This window comes from Garra rufa, chromosome 2 (genome assembly GCF_049309525.1).
Source record: "Garra rufa chromosome 2, GarRuf1.0, whole genome shotgun sequence".
Lineage (NCBI taxonomy): Eukaryota > Metazoa > Chordata > Actinopteri > Cypriniformes > Cyprinidae > Garra > Garra rufa.
The window spans coordinates 24,933,364-24,959,083 of record NC_133362.1 but is presented as its reverse complement, the minus strand read 5'-3'; the positions used below and the strand labels follow the sequence as shown (position 1 = coordinate 24,959,083).

At 34.5% G+C, this 25,720-nt stretch overlaps 2 protein-coding genes across 6 annotated transcripts; one reads left to right on the top strand and one right to left on the bottom strand.

The window, feature by feature from the left end:
* Positions 1 to 1,801: 1,801 nt before the first annotated feature.
* Positions 1,802 to 13,846, top strand: pkd2l1 (polycystic kidney disease 2-like 1). The gene is made up of 15 exons (XM_073834629.1): positions 1,802 to 2,093; positions 2,390 to 2,503; positions 3,142 to 3,269; positions 6,198 to 6,451; positions 6,543 to 6,767; positions 8,227 to 8,455; positions 8,534 to 8,704; positions 10,707 to 10,888; positions 10,987 to 11,107; positions 11,200 to 11,298; positions 11,407 to 11,528; positions 11,864 to 11,981; positions 12,096 to 12,190; positions 12,759 to 12,897; positions 13,676 to 13,846. Exons 1-15 carry the CDS (start codon positions 1,802 to 1,804, stop codon positions 13,844 to 13,846), a joined length of 2,460 nt encoding a protein of 819 aa, XP_073690730.1.
* Positions 13,847 to 14,658: 812 nt separating this feature from the next.
* tial1 (TIA1 cytotoxic granule-associated RNA binding protein-like 1) lies at positions 14,659 to 25,227 on the bottom strand. Of its 5 annotated transcripts, none has more exons than XM_073833935.1 (12): positions 25,079 to 25,227; positions 24,169 to 24,265; positions 23,322 to 23,471; positions 22,783 to 22,837; positions 22,610 to 22,697; positions 19,987 to 20,062; positions 19,565 to 19,673; positions 19,381 to 19,476; positions 19,195 to 19,279; positions 16,385 to 16,508; positions 16,111 to 16,253; positions 14,659 to 16,014 (listed from the first exon to the last, which is right to left on the bottom strand). In XM_073833935.1, exons 1-12 carry the CDS (start codon positions 25,105 to 25,107, stop codon positions 15,900 to 15,902), a joined length of 1,167 nt encoding a protein of 388 aa, XP_073690036.1. In that variant the 5' UTR covers positions 25,108 to 25,227; the 3' UTR covers positions 14,659 to 15,899. The 5 variants fall into 5 exon arrangements, with proteins under 5 accessions (XP_073690036.1, XP_073690037.1, XP_073690041.1 ...); XM_073833936.1 differs by having other exon boundaries at positions 23,322 to 23,420; XM_073833940.1 differs by lacking the exons at positions 22,783 to 22,837; positions 23,322 to 23,471; positions 24,169 to 24,265; positions 25,079 to 25,227 and adding an exon at positions 20,498 to 20,565 and having other exon boundaries at positions 22,610 to 22,651.
* Between the last annotated feature and the right edge of the window lie 493 nt (positions 25,228 to 25,720).

Below are 25,720 nucleotides of genomic sequence, written 5' to 3'. Positions count from 1 at the left end.
AACTGCGAGTTTATATCTGAGAAAAAAAGTAGAAATTGTGAAAGTCAGAAATGCGAGATAAAGTTGCATTTGTGAGAAAAAGAGCCAGAATTGCAAGAAAAAAAAGTCAGAATTGTGCGAGTTTGTATGTTGCAACTCTTTTGTATCTTGCAACTCTTTTTTTCTCACAGTTTTGACTTTTTGTCCTCAGAACTGCGAGTTCTGACTTTTTTTCAGAATTGCATGACTTAAACTCACAACTGTGAGAAATAATGTCAAAATTGAGAGATTAAAACTCGCGATTTTGAATTTTTTTTTCGGTTTGTATCTTGCAACTCTTTTTTCTCACAACTTCGACATTTTTCCTCAAACTGCGAGTTATACACTCACAATTCTTGAGTTTTTCAGAATTGAGTGACTTAAACTCACAATAGCGAGAAACAAATTCAGAATTGCAAGATATAAACTTACAATTCAGACTTTTTCCCAGCAAATGCGAGTTTGTATCACGCAATTCAGACTTTTTTTTCTGGCAAATGCAAGGTTGTATCTCGCAGTTCTGACTTTTTCTCACAATTCTGGCTTTTTTTCTCGCAAATGCAAGTTTATATCTCGCAATTCTGACTTTTCTGAGTTTTATTCTCAGAATTGGGAGATATAATCTCGCAACTGTGAGGTATAAAGAAAATTTTGAGGGAGGAAAAAGACTGATGTTCTTAGAATTGCTCATTTGTACTTATCTCACAATTCTGGCTTTTTTCTCGCAATTCTGGCTTTTTTTCTCACAAATGCTAGTTTATGTCTCGCAATTCTGACTTTTTTTCTCAAATTGTGAGATATAAACGCGCAACTGCGAGTTATAAAGTCAGAACTGCGAGATATACACTCACAATTCTGACTTTTTTCAGAATTGCGTGACAAACTCACAATTGTGAAAAAGTCAGAATTAAAAGATTAAAACTCACAATTTTTAATTTTTTCTCACAAATTCAAGTTTGTATCTTGCAATTGATCAGAATTGTGATATTGCAATTGCAAGGTATAAAGACCAATTTTGAGGGAGAAAAAGACTGATATGTTTTCAGAATTGCTAAATTGTACGTATCTCACAAATGTAATAACTCACAACTGTGCGCAATTCCGAGAAAAAAAGTCACAACTGACATGCAATTCTGATGCAAATCTGACTATTTTTCAGAATTGTGACTATTTTTTTAGAATGACTTTATAACCTGCAATAGCGAGTTTATATCACGCAATTCTGGCTTCATTTATCAGAATTGACAGTTTATATCTTACAGTTCTGACTTTATTAACTCACAACTGCAAACTACTGAATTGTGAGATGTACACTCGCAATTGAGAAAAAAAAAAGTCCGAATTGTGAGAGTTTATTTAGTGGTGGAAACAGTCTACCATTAATAAACAGCCACTGTTTTCTAAATGCAAAGTAAACCTTCAATCATTTGATTTCGATCTAGCAAGATGACAAAAAAAGCGAATAATTTAATTCTGGTAATAATTCCCATCTTTATCACGAAAGTATTCAACTCTGTTTCAGCACATCTATATCAATGTGACGCAAAACGAGATTAGCTTTGTATTGTCTATAATGATATTCTAGAATCTCTAGCTTGTGTCTCAGTTTCCTTAATGGCAGGATTGTGTTTTTAATGGATGCGTAAACAAAAGACGAGCCCCTCCTTCCACAGAAGCACTGCTCTGCTCTATTCTAGAGGATTCAGCGAGAAAGGTATAAATACAGGTGGAGACTATCCCCAAGCCAAAAGCTGCACTGGAGCAATTCCTGTCAAACTGACCAATGCATCACCTCAATAACCGTGCAGAGAATCAGCAGAGCAGCACAGTGGCATGCGAGATGGAAAACTTTGGGAAAGGAGGCTGGGTGAATCAGGCCTACAGTGGCTCTCCTGCACCCATCAGACACCCAATCAGCACTGTCTACAACCCTCAGCCCATGTTCCACAGCTCTCTGGAGAACATGAACCACATGAATCTACCTAACCCCTATCTGACTGGGGATAAAGTGCGTACCAACCCTACAGAGGAGAAGAAGTCTGGAGGCTGCTCCTTTCTTTTGAAAGCCGTCAAAGGTAAGGGAAGGGTTTTCCACGATATGATGTTTCTAGATTTACGCTTTAAAATTTATGTTTTGATATTTTATTATTATTATTTCAATGTTATTACATTTTTTCCAACACAAATAAGCGTCTGAGTGTTTCCTAATATTATATTAATTTTGCGAGTGAACTATTTTGTATGTTAAGTTGTAATATTTTAACATTTAAATGCATTTCTCTATTATTTTCTAAGGTTAATGACAATTAAATTAATATAAGTAAATAAATATATTATAAAAGTGTTTTTGTTTTGTGTTTTGTTTTGGTAGGACTGTGGGGGACTGCGCTAAGAAAGGACACAAAGGAGAATCCCGAGCTTAATGTCAAAGCAAATCTCAAAGAACTGCTCATCTACATTGTTTTCCTATTGGATTTGTGCCTGTGTAAGTATTATGTTGCTTGCATGCTATATATAGACCTAATCCCCCTGTCTGAATGATGTAAATGAATGTTTACCTGTTGCACAACACCTGTTTGGAGTTTAAAACTGCACTGATAATGGATAAATATAGGACTGTGAATATTAAGATCAGATGAATCCATTATATCCATTATATCCATTAAAAACATTAGCATGTATAAATGTAAAAATATAGTGTCTTTACCTTGCTCTTTTGTCTTTTTTATTGTACTGCATGTAATCCCATGGCTTTCCATTACATCGTGCTCTATTATGATCTGAGATGTATGTTATAAAATGTCCTCTGCTCCCCTGTGTTAAAACACGGCTTTGTTTAGGGGAAAATTAGGCCTGAAAGGAACACAAGCGGGGCCCTGCTGATAAGAGCTCAGGTCAGGCAATTGCGGCTTTGTCTGTGCTGGACTCACATTGTTCAAGGGGGCTATTTGTGTGCTCAAACAAATAACCCTCTGCTGCTTTCATGACGTGAGCACCGCTAATGGATGAAACTTGAATGAATTGATGTCCTTTATCTGTGCGACGGTGAATGGTGTAGCACGTCTGTGCAAAGTTCAATAAGTGATGTGATTGTTGACTGATTGTAATCCTGTTCTCATGCAGTGACCTATGGCATGACCAGCAGCGCCACCTACTATTACACAAAAGCTATGACAGATCTCTTTGTGAATTTACCGGGCGACAGCGGAGTCAGCTTTTCATCCATTGGCTCCATGAATGATGTCTGGACAGTGAGTTTAACTGCTTTCCTTATTCAGATGTGAATTTTAAAGTATATATTATATATATATATATATATATATATATATATATATATATATATATATATATATAAAGTATAGTATATTATATGTATTAAATCATTTTAATAATGAATGTTTGTCTTTTCCTGGTCATTTTTTTAAGTACAATTTCTGCCAACACAAATTCCACATTTTGGATGTTGTTAATGTTGTTGATGATATTTTTATATAATTCATTAATAATTCATAGTTTTAATGTTTTTTTTGATCAAAGTTTTTTTTTTATTAGTTTCCGCAGTGTATAACACATACATAGAAATCCAAGCATAAAAGTACAGAAACAAACACAAAAATACAAAGTTACCAAACTAAAGTCAAACATCCCAACTCCCCAGTCGCCAGACATATATATATATATATACAATGCGTACATACAGAAGTCCAAAAAGATAGTTTTAATGTTTTACATATACTTATTTTAAGTATCAAAATACAACATTTTTTATGTAAAATAAATATATTCAGCTAGTTATAGATATGTAGATATAACATATATGTATATGCTCTAAAAACTAATAAAAAGGACAAAAATGCACAACAAAATCATATAGTAGTACATTTAATATTTGTATTTTTATATAATTCATGTAATATTTATATTAGTGTTTTAATGTATTAAAAGGTTTTTTTTTTATATTGTTTACATAATAGTTATGTAGTTTTAAGTATGTTTATTTAGTATTAGAAACATAATCATAACATATAAAATATGAAATGTTTGTCATTGCCTGGACATATTGGCTATGTTTGTGGTCATTATAGTTAACTAAAACAGAAATTAAATTAAACCATTAAAAAAATCCCTTTGTTATGTGAAATAATATATAAATAAACTTTTTAAATCAGCTAGTTGCATTTCTGATTGTAATTTAGAAGTCAAATATATATATATATATATATATATATATATATATATATATATATATATATATATATATATGTAGTTGTATTTCTGACTGTAGATATAACATATATGTATACGCTTTAAAAAATTAATAAAAAGGACAAAAATGCACAACAAAATTATATAGTAGTACATATAATATTTGTATTTTTATATAATTCATGTAATATTTATATTAGTGTTTTAATGTATTAAAAAGTTTTTTATATTGTTTACATAATAGTTATGTAGTTTTAAGTATGTTTATTTAGTATTAGAAACATAACATAACCATAAAAAAATCCCTTTGTTATGTGAAATAATATATAAATAAACTTTTTAAATCAATTTTATGCATTTTGTGTAATATTTATGATTGTATTAATGCTTTACAATTGTTGTGGATATTGTTTGCATAATATTTCTATAGTTTTAAGTATGTTTATTTAGTGTTAAAAACATAAAACATATTCAAAATACTTACTTTAAATATCAAATACATTTAATAATAAATGTTTGCCTGGACATATTGGCCAATAGTTATAGTTATTATAGTTAACTAACACTAAAATAGAAATTAAAACCATAAAAAACTTAAAATATATATTTTTAAATCCAGCTAGTTGCATTTCTGAATGTAATATAATAGTCTAATTTTATTCTATATTTGTATATATAATATATAATAATGTATAGTAGTGTGTATATTAGTCATTTTATGTAAATCATGTAACATTTATATTAGCGTTTTAATTTTTTAATTTGTTGTTTTATATATGTGACCCTGGACCACAAAACCAGTCTTAAGTCGCTGGGGTATATTTGTAGCAATAGCCAAAAATACATTGCATGGGTCAAAATTTTTGATTTTTCATTTATGCCAAAAATCATTAAGAAATTAAGTAAAGTTCATGTTCCATGAAGATTTTTTGTAAAATTCCTACTGTAAACATATCAAAATGTAATTTTTGATTTGTAATATGCATTGTTAAGAACCTAATTTGGACAACTTTAAAGGTGATTTTCTCAGTCTTTTTGATTTTTTTGCATCCTCAGATTTCCAATTTCAAATAGATGTATCTCAGCCAAATATTGTCCTATCCTAACAAACCATACATCAATAGAAAGCTTATTTATTGAGCTTTCATGTGATGTATAAATCTCAGTTTTGTCAAATTTAACCTTATGACTGGTTTTGTGGTCCAGGGTCACATATGTGTTTTTATTTAGTATTAAAAAAACATAAAACATATTAATATACTTACTTTAAATATCAAATAAATTTAATAACAAATGTTTGCCTTTGCCTGGACATATTGGCTAATATTAATGGTTATAAATTCATTAATTATTCGTTAATTTAATTCAGCTAGTTGCATTTCTGATTGAAATTTAGTAGTTTAATGTTATATATTTGTATATATATTTATATATATTATTATGTAGCAGTATGTTTAATATTAATAATTTTATGTAATTAATGTAATATTTATATAAGTGTTTTAATGTTTTAAATTTGTTTTATATTCTTTATATAATATTTATGTAGTTTTAAGTATGTTTATTTAGTATTAAAAACATAAAATGAAATAAATTTTATAATAAATGTTTGTCATTACCTAGACATATTGGCTAATAGTTATGGTTATTATAGTTAACTAAAACTAAAACAGAAATTAAAACTATTTTTTACAAATCCCTTATTTGTTGCATGAAATAAACTTTTAAATTTAGCTAGTTGCATTTCTTATTGTATTTTGTAGCCGATTTTAGTAGTACATGTATTTTGTGTAATGCATGTAATATTTATATTGTTCTGATGTTTTAAATTAGCTGTTTTATATTGTTTTCTGTAGTCTTCTTTGGTATTAAAAAACATAACACATAATTATAAATGTTTTCCTATTAATGGGACAGATCCAAAACAGTATCACCTTCCCTCTAACTATCATTTTTGTCTCTAATCTTTGCAGTACATGGAAGGGCCATTACTTGACAGCCTATACTGGACAAAGTGGTACAACGACGAGCCTCTTCCAAATGGAAATCAATCCTTCATTTACTACGAGAACATGTTGTTAGGAGTCCCTCGCGTTCGACAGCTCAAAGTAAAGGACAACTCCTGCAAGGTGCACAAAGACTTCCAGCAGGAGATCATGGAGTGTTTCGATGTATACAGTGACAAGAAGGAGGAGGACAGCATGTTTGGACTGATCAACGGAACAGCGTGAGTGACATTTATGATTAGCAACAGTTATATTTCTCTCTTCAGGGGTTAAATGTATTTATTTATTAAGTATAATCTCATTATTTCTCAGCTGGCAGTACCACTCAGAGAAAGAGATCAAAGGGTCGAGTCACTGGGGGTTACTGACCACATACAGCGGAGCAGGATATTATCAAGACCTGGCAAAAACCAAAGAAGAGAGCGCTGCTATCCTGGCGGACCTAAAAGACAACCTGTGGCTCGATCGTGGAACTCGGGCTCTTTTCATTGACTTCACTGCATACAACGCCAACATCAACCTCTTCTGCGTTATAAGGTTCTTGACCTGAATCAACATCACAAAAGCATTTATTTATTTCTAAAATGATATATTTGCTTTGGTATTTTTGGATGGGTTAATCAATAATATTAATTAGGGCTGGGTTTTGACACAAATTTTACAATTTGATTTGATTCTGATTCACAAAATTGCGATTCGATCCAATATGGATTATTTGGGATATAGGCCTACATGCCAAATTTTCTCAAGGAAAAAAATCTCTCAACTAATGCTGTAAAATATACATACTAGGGTTCAAATTAACTGATTTGTAAACAAACGCTTAAATTACACTCAGTGAAGTTTTTATAACAATAAAGTTACAATTACAAAATCATATTAGCCTACGTTTTTTTGAAAAACAAAAACATTTAAATGGATTTATTCAAACATAAATTAAACATTGGAGAACAGTATCAGTATGTTATATGGTGCATATATTTAGTTCATTAGAGTTAATTTTTCTAGCTAATTAACAAGTATTTGGTCACTAAATGCGCTTTCCTGAGGTAAATGTAGGTTACGTGACATTGTTTACAAGCTGTTATATTGACGTTATTGTTGCGCGCTGAAACGCTGATAGAACGATTACATGAGACAAGATACGGATTTCGGTAAATTGTACTTTCTTTTAACATACCTTCGTATGTTCATTCATTTTTTTCGTGCTGAAAAAGCAGAGGAGATGATCAGTTCACCTGAACTTGCAGCAGTCTTTGAGTTGAAGTGAGTCGCTACAGCAATCTGTTACTCCACAATAAACAGCGCCAAAACTGTATTTATTGTTTGAATATAATAATAAAACTGACAGAATTTGATTTCACATTTCAAAAGCAACAAAAATTTATTGCGATTTACTGAACTGGAGACGCCCTACAATGTTGCGAAAACAGGCTGGACTAATCGATCCTTGGGATTTAAGATTCGATTAAAATCGAGAAATATAAAAATCGAGAATATTTTTTACCCAGTCCTAAATTAATATTAATATTAAAATGTATACTAAAGTAAGTTATCTATCATAAACGTCCTTTCAGTTTACAAGGCAGACCAAAATACTTTATTTCTGATTACCTAGGATTATTTAATTTAATTTAATTAGTTCTTGTACACTACCAGTCAAAAGTTTATGAACAGTAAGATTTTAAAATTCAGTTTTGAAATCACAAGAATAAATTACATTTTCAAAATACATTCCAATCGAAAGCAGTTATTTTAAATAGTAAAAAATAGTTCAACATTTTACTGTTTTTGCTGTACTTTGAATTAAATAAATGTAGGCTTGCTGAGCAGAAGAGACTCCTTTAAAAAAACAATACAAATATTTTGACTGGTAGTGTATGTATATTTATTAGAATTTAAATAATCCAATAGAATCAAATAAAATATAAAATATTATAAAATAGTTTTTTTTTCTTTCATAAAACAATAAACAATTGTTTTCTTCTTCCTTCAGATTAGTGGTTGAGTTTCCAGCTACCGGTGGAGCAATTCCATCCTATCAGATCCGTACTGTAAAGCTGATTCGTTATGTCACCACGTGGGATTACTTCATCATCGGCTGCGAGATCTTCTTCTGTGTCTTTATACTCTATTACATTGTGGAGGAGATTCTGGAATTCCGAATCCACAAACTCTCCCATTTCAACAGCATCTGGAACATACTGGATATAGTGGTGATACTGGTAAGTGGAAAACCAATATCATTTGATAAACATTACTTGACAAGTGCAGGCTCTAAGTAACTGTGTGCTTTTTAACAGCTTGCTGTGGTGGCCATAGTCTTCAGTGCATTTCGGACCATCAAAGTGGATGAGATACTCGGAAACCTTCTAGAACAACCTGACATCTATGCAGATTTTGAGTTTCTTGCATTTTGGCAAACTCAGTACAACAACATGAATGCAGTCAATTTGTTTTTTGCTTGGATTAAGGTAATTTTTTACAAAATGAAAACAGTAAGGTGAAGTTTTACATACAGTCAAGCCTGAAATTATTAGACTTAAATTACAACCCTGCTGAAAAAACCAGCATATGCTGGTTAGGTATGTTTTGGTGCTGGGATGCTGGTTTTAGCTGGTATATGCTGGTCCTTTGCTGGTTTATGCTGGTTCCTTGCTGGTTTTTGCTGGTTTATGCTGGTCATGTTGCTGGTTAATGCTGGTCCTTTGCTGGTTTATGCTGGTCCTTGACCAGCAACATGACCAGCATAAACCAGCAAAGGACCAGCATTAACCAGCTAAGGACCAGCATAAACCAGCAAGGGACCAGCATAAACCAGCAAAGGACCAGCATATACCAGCTAAAACCAGCATCCCAGCACCAAAACATACCTAACCAGCATATGCTGGTTTTTTCAGCAGGGAGACTTAAAGTTACTTTTATTCAACCAGCAAGTTTTTTTTTTTTACTAGAAATGACACAGACGTCTCCCAGAAGATAATAAGACGATGTACAAGAGGCATCATTGTGGAAAAAATTATTACTCATCCTTTATTTACATTTGAACAAAAAGTGGTATGTCCAAAATTATTCATACCCTTCTCAATAATCAATAGAAAAGCCTTTATTGGCTATTATAGCAATCAAACCTATAATTGCTGACCAGCTTTTTGCATGTCTCCACTGGTATTTTTGCCCATTCATCTTTAGCGATGAGCTCTAACTCTTTCAGTTTGGAAGGTCTCCTTGCCATCACCCTGATCTTTAGCTCCCTCCGCAGATTCTCAATTGGATTTAAGTGGCTGGGCCACTGCAAAATGTTAATGTTTTTGTCTGCTAACCATTTCTAAACCACTTTTGCTGTGTGTTTTGGGTTGTTGTCATGCTGAAATGTCCACTGGTGCCCGAAGCCAAGTTTCTCTGCAGACTGCCTGATGTTGTTGCTGAGAATTTTGATGTATTGCTCCTTTTTCATGGTGCCGTTTACTGTGATTAGGTTCCCTGGTCTACCGGCTGAAAAACACCCCCAAAACATTAGGTTCCCTCCACCATGTTTGACAGTGGGGATGGTGTTCTTAGGGATGAAAGCTCCTTTTTTCTTCTTTTTTTATGCCAAATGAAGGCTACATCATTGTGGTCAAACAATTCAATTTTTGTTTCATCTGACCATAAAACAGAAGACCAGAAGTCTTCTTTGTCCAGATGAGCATTTGCAAAGGCCAAGTGGGCTTTTGTGTGCCTTATCTGGAGAAGTGGTGTCTTCCTTGGTCTGCGTCCATGGAACCCAGCGGTGTGCAGTGTCCGTTGGACTGTCTGCCTTGAGATGTTGCCACCAGCAGAGCCCAGATTCATCAGGATGGCCTTGGTGGTGATCCTTGGACCACTTTTGGCTTCCGACCATGTCCTCTGAGATTTTTCACAGAGCGGAACGTCTTGTATTTTTTAATAATACTTTGCACTGTAGCCACTGGAACATCAAAACATTTAGATATGGTCTTATAGCCCTTTCCTGACTTGTGAGCAGCCACAATGTGCAGCCGCAGGTCCTCAGTGAGCTCCTTTGCCTTAGCCATGACTGTCCACAAACCAACAGCAGAGAGCTTCTGTTTTTCACCTGTTGAGTTGATTAAAACAGCTGTTCCCAATGAATCAGGGTAATTAGGATGCTTTAGAACAGCTTGGACTATTTGGAATGGTATAGAACTTTGGATTTTCCCATAGACTGTGACAGTTTGCAAAGGGTATGAATAATTTTGGTTGTGCCACTTTTTGTTCAAATATAAATAAAAGCTGAGAAATATTTTCTTTCCACAATGATGCCTCTTGTACATCGTCTTATCTTTTGAGAGTAGCCTGTGTCATTTCTTTTATTCAAACTTGCTGGTTGAATAAAATTAACTTTTAGTCAGAATTTGCCAAGGGTTTTAATACTTTCGGGCTTGACCGTTTATAGAGTGACCTATTCTGATATTATGATGTCTTCAAACTTTGCAGATCTTCAAGTACATCAGTTTCAATAAAACAATGACCCAGCTTACGTCCACACTGGCTCGCTGCGCATTGGACATCTTCGGATTTGCCATTATGTTCTTCATTGTGTTCTTTGCATATGCTCAGCTGGGTTACCTGCTCTTTGGAATGGAAGTTGAAACATTCAGCACATTTAACAAGTGCATGTAAGGGTGTTTTTATTAGCATTATTTTTTGTGTTTATTGGGTCAGTCAGAAGCATTAAGAAAATTTATGTTAATTCTTTATCTTCTCCTCTCTGCAGTTTCACACAATTCCGAATCATCCTTGGAGATTTCAATTATGATGCCATTGACAGGGCAAACAGAGTACTCGGACCAATATACTTTTTCTCCTATGTGTTCTTTGTCTTCTTTGTGTTACTGGTAAGTTCTTCAGATGCATATGACTAAATAATGATTTGTTCTAAATCATAAGTGTCTGTTTATCAATTAACCTGATGAATTGAATTTAACAGAACATGTTTCTGGCCATCATCAATGACACATACTCTGAGGTGAAGTCAGAACTCGCTTCTCAGAAAGATGAGTTCCAGATTTCAGATCTCATCAAACAGGTAGATACATCAATAAATCGATTACATTTCTGTTTGGAAAGCTGTGTAACCACCACAAAAACCAAAACTGCTGTAATTTGCATGTGGAAAACTGTGCTTTAATTTCAGAGTTATGAGAAAACCTTCATGAAGCTGAAACTTAAAAAGGAAAAGATCTCTGATGTTCAGAAAGCCCTGGATTCAGGTTCAAGTGAGCTGCAGTTTAAAGATTTCAGGGATGCTTTGAAAGAGTAAGTCTCTGTTAAAACAATAACATATTCACACACCTTACACTCTTAAAAATTAAGGTGCTTCAAGCGATGCCGTAGAAGAACCATTTTTGGTTTCACAAAGAACCATTCAGTCAAAGAACCATTTCTTGCTTACCTTTTTATAATCTGAAGAACCTTATTTGCCACAAAGAACCTTTTGTGAAACAGAAAGGTTCTTCAGATGTTAAAGGTTCTTTATGGAACCATTTAGACAAAAAGTTTCTTCTATGGCATCGTGAAGCACCTTTATTTTAAAGAGTGTGGCAGCAGTGATGCAGAACTCATGTATTCTGGTTGTGTGTCCCACTTTTCAGGATGGGTCATGCTGACCATGAGATCTCAGCCGCTTTCTCCAGATTTGACCAAGATGGGAACCAGACTTTGGACAAGCTGGAGCAGGAGAGAATGAAACAAGAGCTGGAGGAAAAAAGGGTATGTTTGATTTATTTTTCACATTAGCTGGTTTGGCAAGTTAATTTTTTATAGTGACATTAATCTAATATGGAGTCAAAATTTTTAATATTAATTTTTCTAATCTTCATTTAGGACGCACTCAACGAAGAGCTTCGTAATCTTGAAAACAGTGTTGAATCAGCAGAGGACCACAGAGAGAAGACAGTTCCTCCAGAGGTCTTTCAGAGGTTTGTCATTGTTCTGATTGTTTTAGTATTACTTATATACTATTATAGTTATTATTATTTTAAATTAACTTTTATTTTTATATTTTCAGTTATCATGCTTTAATTGATAATAGGTTTTACACATTTTAATCATTTGCTTCAATCATTTGTGACCCTGGACCATAAAACCAGTCCTAAGTAGCACAGGCATATTTGTAGCAATAGCCAAAAATACATTGTATGGGTCTTAATTATTGATTTTTCTTTTATGCCAAAAATCATTAGGATATTAAGTAAAGATCATGTTCCATGAAGATATTTTGTAAATTTACTACCATAAATATATCAAAACTTAATTTTTGATTAGTAATATGCCTTGCTAAAAACTTCATTTGAACAACTTTAAATGTGATTTTCTCAGTATTTAGTTTTATTGCACCCTCAGAATCCAGATTTGAAAGTTTTTAGTTTAAGTTAACAGTAACCACTGCTCATGTTTAATTTGCATTGTTTTAAGATTTAGATTTCAGTCTAATGCTGTAGTGGATTTCCATAGTGGATTCTTATTATTTTTGCCTTTTCATTCCAGGCTTGTTCACAAAGTTGCTCAGCTTGAAAATGCTGTGACCACGATATTGTCCAAACTGGATGTTATCATGGAGAAAATGAAATTTCACACATTCAACACAGACAACAAAGACATGGATAGACAGACGACTAGAGATGATGTGAGTTTTTAGATCTGTAGAAGTTATATACACTACCAGTCAAAAGTTTTTGAACAGTAAAATTTGTAATGTTTTTAAAGACATCTCTTCTGCTCACCAAGCCTGCATTTATTTGATCCAAAGGACAGCAAAAACAGTAAAACGTTTATGTTTTTACTATTTAAAATAACAGTTTTGTATTTGAATACATTTTAAAATGTAATTTATTCCTGTGATTTAAAAGCTCATTTTTTAAATCACATGCTCCTGAAGAAACCTTCTAATAATTCTGATTTGGCGCTCAAAACATTTATTATTATCATTATTATTATGTTGAAAACAGCTGAGTAAAATTTTTAGCATTTATCTGAAATAGAAATCTTTTGTAACATTATATTGTCTTTATCATCACTTTTGTTCAATTTAAAGCATCCTTGCTAAATAAAAGTATTAATTTCTATAATTTCTTTTGGATCATGTGACACTGAAGACTGGAGTAATGATGCTGAAAATTTAGCTTTGATCACAAGAATAAATTACATTTTAAAATATATTAAAAAAGAAAATAGTTCTTTTAAATAGTGAAAATATTTCACAATATCACTGCTTTTGATCTATTTTGGATCAAATAAATGCAGGCTTGGTGAGCAGAACAGAATTCTTTAAAAACATTACATTTTTACCGTTCAAAAACTTTTGACTGGTAGTGTACAATTAAAAAAAAGTGTTTTTAGAGTACTAAATTCATGAATCATGCATATATTATAGAACATATGCAAGTAATGCTATATTGTGACAGGAATCAAGACCAGCTTCAGGAGGGAATATTCAGGTAAACCTGGAAAGAGCCTTGGCTCAGGGACCACCGTCCTGGTCATTAGCTGCTCCGATGGGCAATTTGAGGAATCGTTTGTACCCAGATGTCGGATGGCCAGTCGTCACTGAGAACAGTAGTTCTGCACGTCACTGATTCATCAAAACCTTTAAAGTTTAAAGATAAAAAGTTTAAAGCTGACTAACAATAGGCTTCATCTAAGCCTGGTCTGTGGATAGACTCAGAATGTGACAGTAGAGAGGAAGGTATTTCTGTAGAATAGACATAGTACTCTGTTACCAGCGGCACAGAAATGTATCTGTTTAACATGTGCAGTAACTGTGGGGAATAAGAGGCCATATGATTGACAGTCTGATTATCTTCCACTTCAAAACTTGATTAATGTTAAGCAGTGTAATTGATGTATTGTGGTGTGTAAAATACATTCTATTCAACTATATCAGGCTAATGGTAACTATTCTTCAACACTTCCTTCCTATTGAAGAATAAATTTTCATGACTACTATTAGTTCTTATGACTACGGCTATCAGATTCTTTTTAGTCAGGTAGTACGGAAACGTCACAGAGAGCTATTTAGTGAGAATAGAGTCACTGTTACATTTGACATATTATTAAAAGTGATCAGTGCAATGTGTATTACATTCTTTGGAAAGTAAATATCTATTTAGAGATATTTTCTTAATCTCTTTATTTCAAATATACCTCTTGTAAATGTATTTTATAGTGTGAAGCATATCGGTGTACACACAAACTACTAGTTTATTCATTAATCTTGGAACATCGCTTGTATATTTTAAAAAGATATTTATATTTATGTAATATTTATCTTTCTTTCTTCCCTAATTGACATTATAAGCAAATAAATAAATGAAACTGCAAAACAAATGGTTATTATTTCCTATGTTGAAACTAGTCTTTTTTTTTAAGAAACAAAAGAAGAAAACAGTTTCTTGTCCAATGGTTCATTTATTGACTCATTTAGACTAAAAAGAAAACTCGAAATGCTAAGTTGTATTCAAACATTTCTACCTTTTACATTCAATGCTTTGAGCAACCTCAATATTATGGTTTGAAACATGCAATTCCTTAACATCCCCAGGGGAAAAAAAAAATCCAAACCTTTTCTCTGGCTACTCAAAAAAAAAAATGGCACGCATATTTATTAAAACAGCAAAGGGACAAATTTACAGTAGGCTCTAAAAGAAATCATACAGCTCTCTACGAGGGTCTCAAAGTGTTCAACTGAAATATATGTGTATGATTGAGCAAAAATTAAGGCTTGCTTGTAAATATCAGTCCCACATGTAACGTTTGTCTAACATACGCTGCTTAGTTCTGCAAAAGTCTTGTCGAGTAGAGCGCATGCTTTGAAACCCTTATTCCAGGCCAAGATATCAAAAGATATTTACAGGTATGGCCATTATGACCCTTTCTCCATAGTGAACGGGAGAGATTTAACTGTCTGTAAATTGGAGTAAAAAGATACATTTTACACACAGTATCAAAGAGCTCTAGAATCGGAGGAGAACAGGGAGCTAATGTGGATTAAATATACACCACTGCACATAGAAATTCATTTACACGTCAACATTTACAAGACACAGGTCCAACGAACCCCCAAAAAGTGCCTTTACTTACATTTGTTTGCCAAGTCAGAATGCAGAATGAAAGTATTTTTTGTTGCAGTTTGTTGTGTTTTTGTACAAAATTCAAAGTCCATACTGTAATGAACAAGCAAATGCATGATCGGCTATTTAGGAAGAGAAAAAAAAAACTAAGCAAAAAAAAAAACAAGAAAAGAAAATACTTAGTTCAAAAAAACCATTTACACCATGGGCTTTCTGCAATGTACCTGTGAATTTCCTGAAGCTGGGATTTAAGGGAAAATCAGTTTTCCTCAAGATATGCAGTAAAAAAGGATGGGGGGCCAAGACATACAATACATCTTCAATTCCACTAAAACAGGAACAATTCTTGTGTATGATTTCAGAATTCCTTTGAAGGTGCTCAACTCAATTGCCTCTTTAATCTTAATTTGAATTTTTACAATAAAGCGATTCCTGCTTCAGATCCAAACCTTGTAGGGAAAAAGATGATGTGCATCTATTAGTCTTTAGCAAACCCTCCCTCTGAGATCAGGATCTAAAGAAGTGAGAGAGGCATGTGTTATGAAGAACCAAGGTTAGATCACTGTGTCTGGTACCCAGCCATGCTAAAGTTAGCCTGGTTCATCACTTGGCCAGGCTGAGCCTGAGAGGGTTGCGTCCCAAAACCTCCCACCCAGGCTGGGGACTGTGATTGTCTAGAACAACAAAAAGAGCGGATGTAAACATTTACAAATCATCATACATAACACACATAACACACATAAAATCTATAGAAAAAAAAAAAAACGTACTCTACACCAAATCCTTGCTGATTCCATGTTTGTCCGTACATGCCGTAAGATGTAGGCACTTGCCAGCCATTTGTCATGTACTGACCGTATTGTTGAGGATTGCTGTACATTTGATTCCAGTGTCCCCACTGACCGTACTCCATCTGTGAATGCAGAATCAGGAATTCAGGCTTAACTGTGAACCACATGTTGCCCTGATTCAAACGATGTCAGTAAGGGAAGGGTTTAATACAACATTAAAATGATAACAATAAAGCAAATTCGTGAGAATTACCGGCTGGACATTTTTGGTCATGTCAGGTGACTCTTTGCCCCAGTAGCACTTCACAACATGACCTTCGATGGAGGTACCATTCACCGAGACGATGGCATGAGCGGCACTTTCATGAGAGGAGAACCTGAGAGAAAATGATGCTGGTGTATTAAGGAATGTGAAGAACACAGCAATCCTATTGTTTACAAAAAAAATCAGAAAGACTGTCTTTGTCACAATGGGGCTAACTAAATATTTATGATAATAGTCTCTTCAATGTCATTCAAGTTGTTCATGTTTTCCTTTCTTCAGTCAACAAGAAATTAAGGTTTATGATGAAAACATGCCAGGATTTTTCTCCATATAGTGGACTTCAATAGCACGCAATGGGTTGAAGGTCCAAATTGCAGTTTCAATGCAGCTTCAAAGGACTCTACACGATCCCAGGAGAGGGAGGTCATTTTCTAAATACAAATTGATGTGCTTTTTAAGCACAAATGCTCATCTTGCACTTGTGTCAAGTCAACCTCACATATTATGTAATCAGACATACGTGACATAGAAGTACCGACTCAGTGTCTACAAAGTGAATGTGCAAAGAAAGTCAACAATGTCATATGATTTTGAAGTTGGAGGAGAAAATGGGAACCGGAGTACACAAAGAACTAATGCAAGATTTTTCCAATGTGATTACGTATGGCGTGAAGACGAGGACACAGTTACAGAGCTAGTGCAAGACGCGCATTTTGTGGTTACAAAGTATATATATATATTTTTTTTAATTAATTTCCATTAATTTTATTGTATTTTTTTAAGAAAACAACAGTTTTAATAGACAAGACTAGGGATGCGCGGTATACCGGTACTGGAAAAATGCCGGTATATATTTTATTTAAAACAGTTCGATACTATCATTTTGATCAATTAGGTATTTTATATGCTGCTGTATCTTTTGAGGCTGGTTATTTGTCACCTATGGTATCGATACCAAGGTATTACATTCCGGTATCGTACAGAAGCCAAAATTATGGTATCAAGCCATCCCTAGACAAGACCCTTATTCCTCAGTTGGGATTGTGTAGAGCCCTTTAAATCTGCATTCAAACTGCAGTTTGGGCCCTCAAACTGTTGGCTCCCATTGCAGTCTACTATATAGAGAAAAATCCTGTAATGTTTTCCTCAAATAAAAAAATTATTTCTGTGCGACTGAAGAAAAAAAGACAGACATGAACATCTTGGTATATATAAAAACAGTTGTGCAGCTTAAAATTTTTGCAGAAACCGATGAATAGAAAAAGTTTAAAAGAACAGCATTTATTTAAAACTTAAATGTTGTGTAACATTATAAATGTCTTTATTGTAACTACTGATCAATTTAATGAAAAATCTTTGCTGAATAAAAGTATTCACCTCTTTATAAAAAAAAAAAAAAAAAAAAAAAAAAAAACCACTGACCACAAACATTTAAACATTTTATTTTATTAAACCTTAGAGGTATAACCAGACAAAGTTGCGTTCACAACGGACGCGACTTGCGCAGAAAAAACGCGCTATTCGCGCGTAGTTGAACGCTTGAACATTTGAGTTTACTCGCGTCATTCGCGCGTGACATTTTCTTCACAACAGACGCGAATTCGCGTCATGGGAGGGGCTTCTGCCACTCGTCAGCGGGAAAGTAGTTGTAAAATAGGTGAATGAGCTCAATTTGCCAGCTTTAGCTTGCTTGTAGTCTCAATATGTATGTATATGTAGGTCAAATTGAGTAAAGAGCGTTTTTTAAAACTTACCAGATTGTCCGACCTATTCACTCACTTTCTTCCTAGCAAGATCCTTTTTATTCCTGTTTCTACAAAAGTCCAAAGATGTATTGTACAGCTCCGAGTAACCACAGACAGCAACGGTGATTGTCCACCATTGTTGTTTCGGATTTCTGCCTCCGTCACTACTAGAGCAAGCTCCTGATTGGTTAACGCGGCGCGGATTTTCGCCAAAGTTCAGATTTTTGAACTCGATTTGAACAGATTTTTCAATCGCTTGAAACGCTCAATGCGTGCCGCTTCATTCGTGCCGCAGGATGGCTATTCGCGTCTTTGCATTGACTTAAACATGTAAATCATTCTTAAACATTCAATCATTAAACATGCTTCATTCGCATCCAGTGTGAACGCACCAAGAGGTTGACCAATTCTTTTTTTGTACAATATAATGCTGCCCCCTATAGGGAAGACAGCGAAATATTAGGCTGACATTTAGCCTTTTTCATTAAATTATTATGTACAAATGTTATGAGTCACCAGCCACTCTACTCTCTACAAGGGATAGTTCACACACACAAAAAAAAAGAAAGAAAATTCTGTCATTAATTACTCACTCTTATGTCATTTCAAACCCGTTAGACATTCGTTCATATTTGGAACACAAATGAAAGATATTTTGATGAAATCCGAGAGCTTTCTGATCCTGCATAGATAGCCATAAAACAGTAGCTTCATAACATTAGAGCTGAACCACTGATGTCACATGGACTATTTCAATGATGTCCTTACTACATTTCTGGGACTTGAACGTGTCAGTTGCATTGCAGGGTCAAAAAGCTCTTGGACTCATCAAAAATCTCTTAATTTGTGTTCCAAAAATGAACGAAGGTCTTACGGGTTTGAAACAACATGAGGGTGAGTTAATAATGACAGAATTAACATTTTTGGGTGAACTATCCCTTTGATGTGCTGCAATAGAATTACAGGTGCTTCTACACCATTTTAAATGACACAGACTGTGGACAAACTGTTTAAATATAACAAAACTAAAACAGAGGAATAGTTGAATGATACCTGACAAAAGAATAACCCTTCTCTGGAAAAACTCTGATCTCCATTATTTGTCCAAATGGAGAAAACGTCTGTCGCATAAGGTGTTCTGTTTGAAGAGAACAATGTAAGGCACATGACGAAGCACTAAGATCAAGCATGCATGCTAATACTCAGAACGAGAGAGTAAAAGAGCAAGTACAGACATACCTGTGAGACCTGACTGAATGCCACCGCAGTACACTGTGCAGTTCTGAGGACTCGACTGGTTCACCACCTCATCAAATCTTAGCTGCTTGGAGCTGTCTGAAAGTTGCCCCAATTAAGTCATGTTAATTCAGTTCAACTCTAAAGACAGCAAACAAATGCAAACAAGGATCAAGATCTGGCTTACTGTCTTGCACGCTCTTGGGGGCTGGAGGTTTCCGAGTTGCCCAGTTAGTCCGGATTTGCCGTCCACCAAGCCACTGACCCCCCATGTGCACTATGGCATTCTCGGCATCCTAGAAAAGAAGAAACAACAGACTTAACAAACAAACAAACTCGAAGCAAAACAAAAATATAATCTTTCAGCAACACTTCTAGTCTTTCATTAGTTCATCGGTATAATTAGGAACTACCCACATAAATGTCCTAATTTGCTTTTAATTACTATTACTAAACTGACTAAAATCTAAATCACTTAAACAGAAAACAACTTTAACAGTCTGACTCATTCCAGTAGGTTGAATATCTGTAATACTACAGCTATAATATGAATCGTAGTAAACAGAAATAGAATAACCTTCACTCTGTGTTCCTGTACTGGAGCCTTACCAGTTTGTTATAGAAGGACACAAATCCATACCCCTTTGATTTCCCTGTTGTCATATCCTTCACCACTCGTGCATCCCTGCAAGAAAAACGTAACAACGGAAAAGTCAGTCCACTGACGGCTTGCTATTGAATCTTAAAAAAGAAAGGAACCACACACACACACACTGTACTGTACTGTGAGACACTGTTATAATATCCTAAATTACTATAACAAATCTTTACACTAACAGCATATGCGCTTCATTACTGGTACTTTAAAAAAAATATATGAAATAAAAAAACAAGTACAGAGTCATGCAACCTACACTACTGCATGTATATTTAAAAGCTCCTGCAAAGATTTCAACTTTTCCTGTGACACAACATAATGATCCAATCTTCATCTTAATCACTAGTACTTAAATCTCTCATATCATCAATTACCATGCATTCCTAATTTGAACAGCTGTCTCTAATTCTACTCAAGAGTACATAGAAATATCAAAAGAGAAAAAGGAATTAAACGGCATACATGGCCTGTTAACAGATTTCTTTATTTTTCCTGGTCAATTCTTTACCACCAATATGGAGTTTGGGAAGCTGCAAATTTCGAGAGATTAACATTTTCAGAATTTTAGGAGAATCAAACTATCAACACAACTAGGAAAACCATCATAAAACAATGTTTACAAGCAAATATTCATGAATAATCTGAGGTTTGTTAAAAGTCTACACTACGTCAGCGTTAATAGGAAAATACTGCAGTATACAAATATGAAAAGCAAAGAGTAAATAGAAAAAAAGTCTACATCTGAGTTCCCAGAGTGCACAGTTCCTTGCTGTTAGCCTTCAAGCTCCTGTCCAATCCTATGAGCATTTCTGTAAAATAACCAGAGCTCTATTAACTGACACTCAGAGCTAAAGGAGACTCTGAGAATTTGGCAGAGTAGCAGTGTATCATGTTCTTTGTTTTGACAACTAAAAATTTTACTTCTTAGGTAAAATCAAAACTACTTACCAATTTTGGAAAAGCGATGGAGATTAGTGATGAAAAAATTTAAGGTGCACTTTACAACAGATCGATCCGGGGACACAATATTGACTATACTGCTCTGAGCTTGCTGATAATACCGATTATAGGACTATTAAAATCATCACTGAAATTAAATCTTAAAATTTAATCTAAAACACTATGGCCCGGTTTCACAGACAGGGCTTAGACTAAACCAGGATTAGGCCATAGTTCAATTAGGACATTTAAGTCATTTTTATAAACATGCTTGGAAAAAAAACATTAAAGGCGTGCATCTTGAGACAAAACAAAGGCACTGATATAATTTAAGATCAATCAGTGCAATTTTGTTTCAGTTGAAACAGCTCAGGCTTACATTTTAGTCTAGGACTAGGCTTAAGCCTTGTCTGTGAAACCGGGGGTAAGACAAACAACTGTACAGGCATGGGCGTAAATTTCATTTAACAGTAGGGGGGGACAATAAATATAAAATTTCTCATGAGCAATTTTTGAAGGGGACGCAAAATAATACAGTCAAATTGTACTTATAAAGATACACAACAATAAAAACAAGTAATTAAAAAAAGGTTTAAAATTTTATTTAAAGTGAGGTCTGTTCGGACGTAACAGTGCTCATTTAGTAAATGCGCAGCTAAATGAAACTCCTCACACTCGCAACGAGCGGGTCTTGAATCCGGGTCTCCGGCACGGGAGGCGGACGCACTAACAAAAAGACTAAAGGCTGCACCTACTAATATCGCTCGCTAGTTTATCTCTTGAGATCAGGGAGTGAGGTTTACCTGCACAGCACCTACTAGCTGGCCTCTGTTAAACAATATTCTAATCGCGGCTGTTAATGTAATGTTACGTTAACATTATGCCAAGTCGTCACAAATAAAACAATGCATGGGAAACGGCTTTGGCATCTTGCAGTGCATTATGCAACAAGCTATGGTAAACAAGCTAAGGTTAACTAGATAAGTAATATTTTAATCGCTAATATAGCAGGTTCATGGAAAATTACATCGGTAATCAGCATTTTTGCCGCAACTAATTTATGAATGAGTCTCCATCAACTACGTTAAAGAGAATCGCTTTATTTAAAGTTAATAAAATACCCTATTTACTGGAGTTCAGCATTAATTGAGCCGCAGCCACACACCTGACTCGTGTGTGTAGAGCAGGCAGTGGGCCAAACCACTGTGAGGAAGGGGAGGGGGAACTCAACTGTTTCTAAATGCATTTTTTGCGGGGGGGTTTTCTACTTACACGAGTATGTTAGGTGTACATACATATATTTTTCACAGTAGAGAGTGTGATTTTTTTTTTCTAAATAATTTTTTTAGGGGGGGCATGTCCCCTCCGTCCCCCCCGGGATTTACGCCCATGTGTACAGGTTTAAAACCTGTAGACATAAAAGTGTTTTATATAATGCCAGCACAAATGACAAATGCAAATGTTTATCTTTGCATCAACTTATTACCAAAATAAGTAAATATTAAGTACCATGGTTTTAGGGCTTAAAAATAATACTTAGAGATCTTCCGGCTCAAAGGAACCAGACAGCACTTGACATTATTCAGACAAAAGAAAAATATATTCCACAAAAGGGTGTGACTTCTGGGAACTTACGAGATTTTCCCAAAGGGTGCAAACGCAGCTCTGATGTCATCGGTTGTGATCTCAGGGCTCAAATCTCCCACAAAAACATGAAAGTGATCTGCAGAAGAATGACATTTAACACATTTGTAAAAAATCTAACTTATAAAACAACAACACTATTGACATAATACAAACAAACTTACTGGATGTGTCTTTCTTCTGACTGCTAGGAGTGGTTGCCCAATTTACCTTGACTTCCTGTTAATAAAATACACTTCTTGAAAGCATTGTCTTTGGTAATATAACATTCATAGTGCCTTACTTCTCAATGAAACATTAAAGGGACAGTTCACCCCAAAATAAAAATTCTGTCATTAATTACTCACCATCATGTCGTTCCAAAACCGTAAGACCTTTGTTCTTTGATCTTCAGAACACAAATTAAGATATTTTTGATGAAATCTGAGAGCTTTCTGACCCTACATAGACAGCAAGGGTCATACCACGGTCAGGCACGGAAACGCACTAAGGACTTTGTTAAAATGGTCCATGGGACATCAGTGGTTCAACTATAATTTTACAAAGCAAAAATATCTTAATTTTTGTTCCGAAGATCTTACAGATTTGAAACGACACAAAAGTGAGTAATTAATGACAGAACTTTAATTTTTGGGAGCGCTATCTCTTTAACCCACCATAATCTTGTTATACTTGTCTAATGAAACAATGCCACAAAATGTACCTTTCCCAAAATCTTCCTTCCGTTCATGGCGGCCAAAGCAGCTGCGGCGTCTCTGTGTTCAAAGAACTCCACAAAGCAATACGGGTCATTGCTCGTATGCTGCAAAACAGAAAATCCAATAGAGTTCACCTTCCTGGTGCTATCGGATTGCTGAGAAGAAAAGCCAGGAAAATATATTATTGCAAAGTCATGGGTATTGTGTGGAAGACTGTTTAATAATATTTTCTGTCGCCATTTTGGTGAATTTCAGAAAATGTATAAAATTATGATTTAATATTCTAGGATCATTTTAAAAGCAAATTCATTCCAAATATTAATGCTAATGCAGAGTTTGGCAGGAATTTCCACACAAACCCATTTACACTGAAAAACTAAATAACATTTGTGACCCCCGGACCACAAAACCAGTCATACAGGTGATTTTTTTTTTAAATTGAAGCTGAATAAATAAGCTTTCTATTGATGTATGGTTTGTCATGATATGGCAATAATTAGCCGAGATACAACTATTAGAAAATCTCGAATCTGAGGGTGCAAAAAAAATCTAAATATTGAAAAAATTGCCTTTAAAGTTGTCCAAATGAAGTTCTTAGCAATGCATATTACTAATCAAAAATTAAGTTGATATATTTACAGTAGGAAATGTACAAAATATCTGCACGGAATATGATTTTTACTTAATATCCTAATGACTTTTCGCATAAAGTAAAAATTGATCATTTTGACCGATACAATGTATTTTTGGCTATTGCTACAAATATACCTGTGCTACTTAAGACTAGTTTTGTGGTCGAGGGTCACATTTCAGGTTAGATTTGAAAAAGTGTAAATTGTGATGGATGTTTACCTCTGTTATCATTTTACAACTTTTACATGGCCCAATCTGAGTAAATAACTGAAGAATCAAGTTCTCTGTTACATCTCTTGAAAGATTCCCCACGTAGCTGAAAACGCAGACAAAACATATATTAAAAAGATGTAAACAATAATTACAGGTTGGTTTAAATTAAGCACATAATATTACATAAGATTATTTTGCATTTAATCAGATCATCTACTCTAGGTGTTTACCTAAAAATAGGTGCATGTATATCAGCCAGGCACAGATCTGACAGCCCCTTTATGCCCAAATGACCTCAGGACAGGGATACACATTACCCTCAATACTAAACAAATAAAACTATGTGTGACTGTTAAACATCGAGTCAAGATCAAGATAGGAGTTGTAATCTACATTGTATGTCCATACACAAAATTCATACTTCTAGAAAAGACAGCAGGCCTGAGATTAGATAACAGGCCTTCACTAAAACAGTAGACAATGACATACTCGTTCATATACATAAACACTAAATATGTTTATTGATGTACATATTAAAACCGTATACCATAACTTAGAAGAAATACTATTCATATTTAGCTAAGCTAATTATGTTTGCCTTGCATTTGATTGTTTTGATGAATAGCCGGTTTGACTAATTAGCCGCTAGCTTAGCTTAAGCATGCTACGGCCACATATGTTTCCCACAACCGCCGGGAAAAAACGAAAGCGTTTCGATGATTCTGCTGTACGTAAGGTGAGATAATGACTGACCGAAACTCTACATAGTATAAACAGTGATTACTAACAGCATATGATGTCAAAACATTGGCAGGACGTCGTTTTGCAGCTAGCTGTTAGAAGTGTGTCAGTAGTGCTGTTAAATTGAGCGGTTATTCACTGAGCACTGACAGGGTTTGTGTTTTCAGCTACTTACAGGGTTTTTGGGTGGCTCTCGTCTTCCATTCTTGGATGCCGGAAGGAGTGCTAACACAACTTGTTTTCAGTATCTCAGATGTGGTTTATTTTTAGGATGAATAATACTGGACTGGTGTTACTTTCAATCTTGAGTAGAAAATGGCGGAACCCGGCTAGTCAGGAAGACAGTCAATGCGCATGCGCAGAAACAGCCGGGTTTTGGAGGGCGATGGATCTGACAGGAAAGGGGAGTGTGACAAAATCACCGTGTTTGGGTAAATGCAGGTGTGAATATATCATGTATCTCATGTATTTTACTTGATAATTGTGACCTTGCAGGTTATGTATTTGTACTATGCTTTCATTCAGCCTAATCTTTTAGGGCTTTTTATTTGTTTTCAGTGACCACTTGTTAGTTAGGGCAACAATGAATGCCTGAAGTCTTTGGCAAAAAGTAACAATGTATCAGGTTACGCAGATACAGAGACGCACTGAACCCAGGTAACACTGTAGAAATGTTCAGGAATATTTTTTTTCCATGTGTATTGTGATAGAAAATTAAAACGGTTGCAATGTATTGTTCATATTTAAAACAAAGGGAATAAAAATTTCCTCATAATTTACTCACCCCCATGTCATCCAAGATGTTCATGTATTTCTG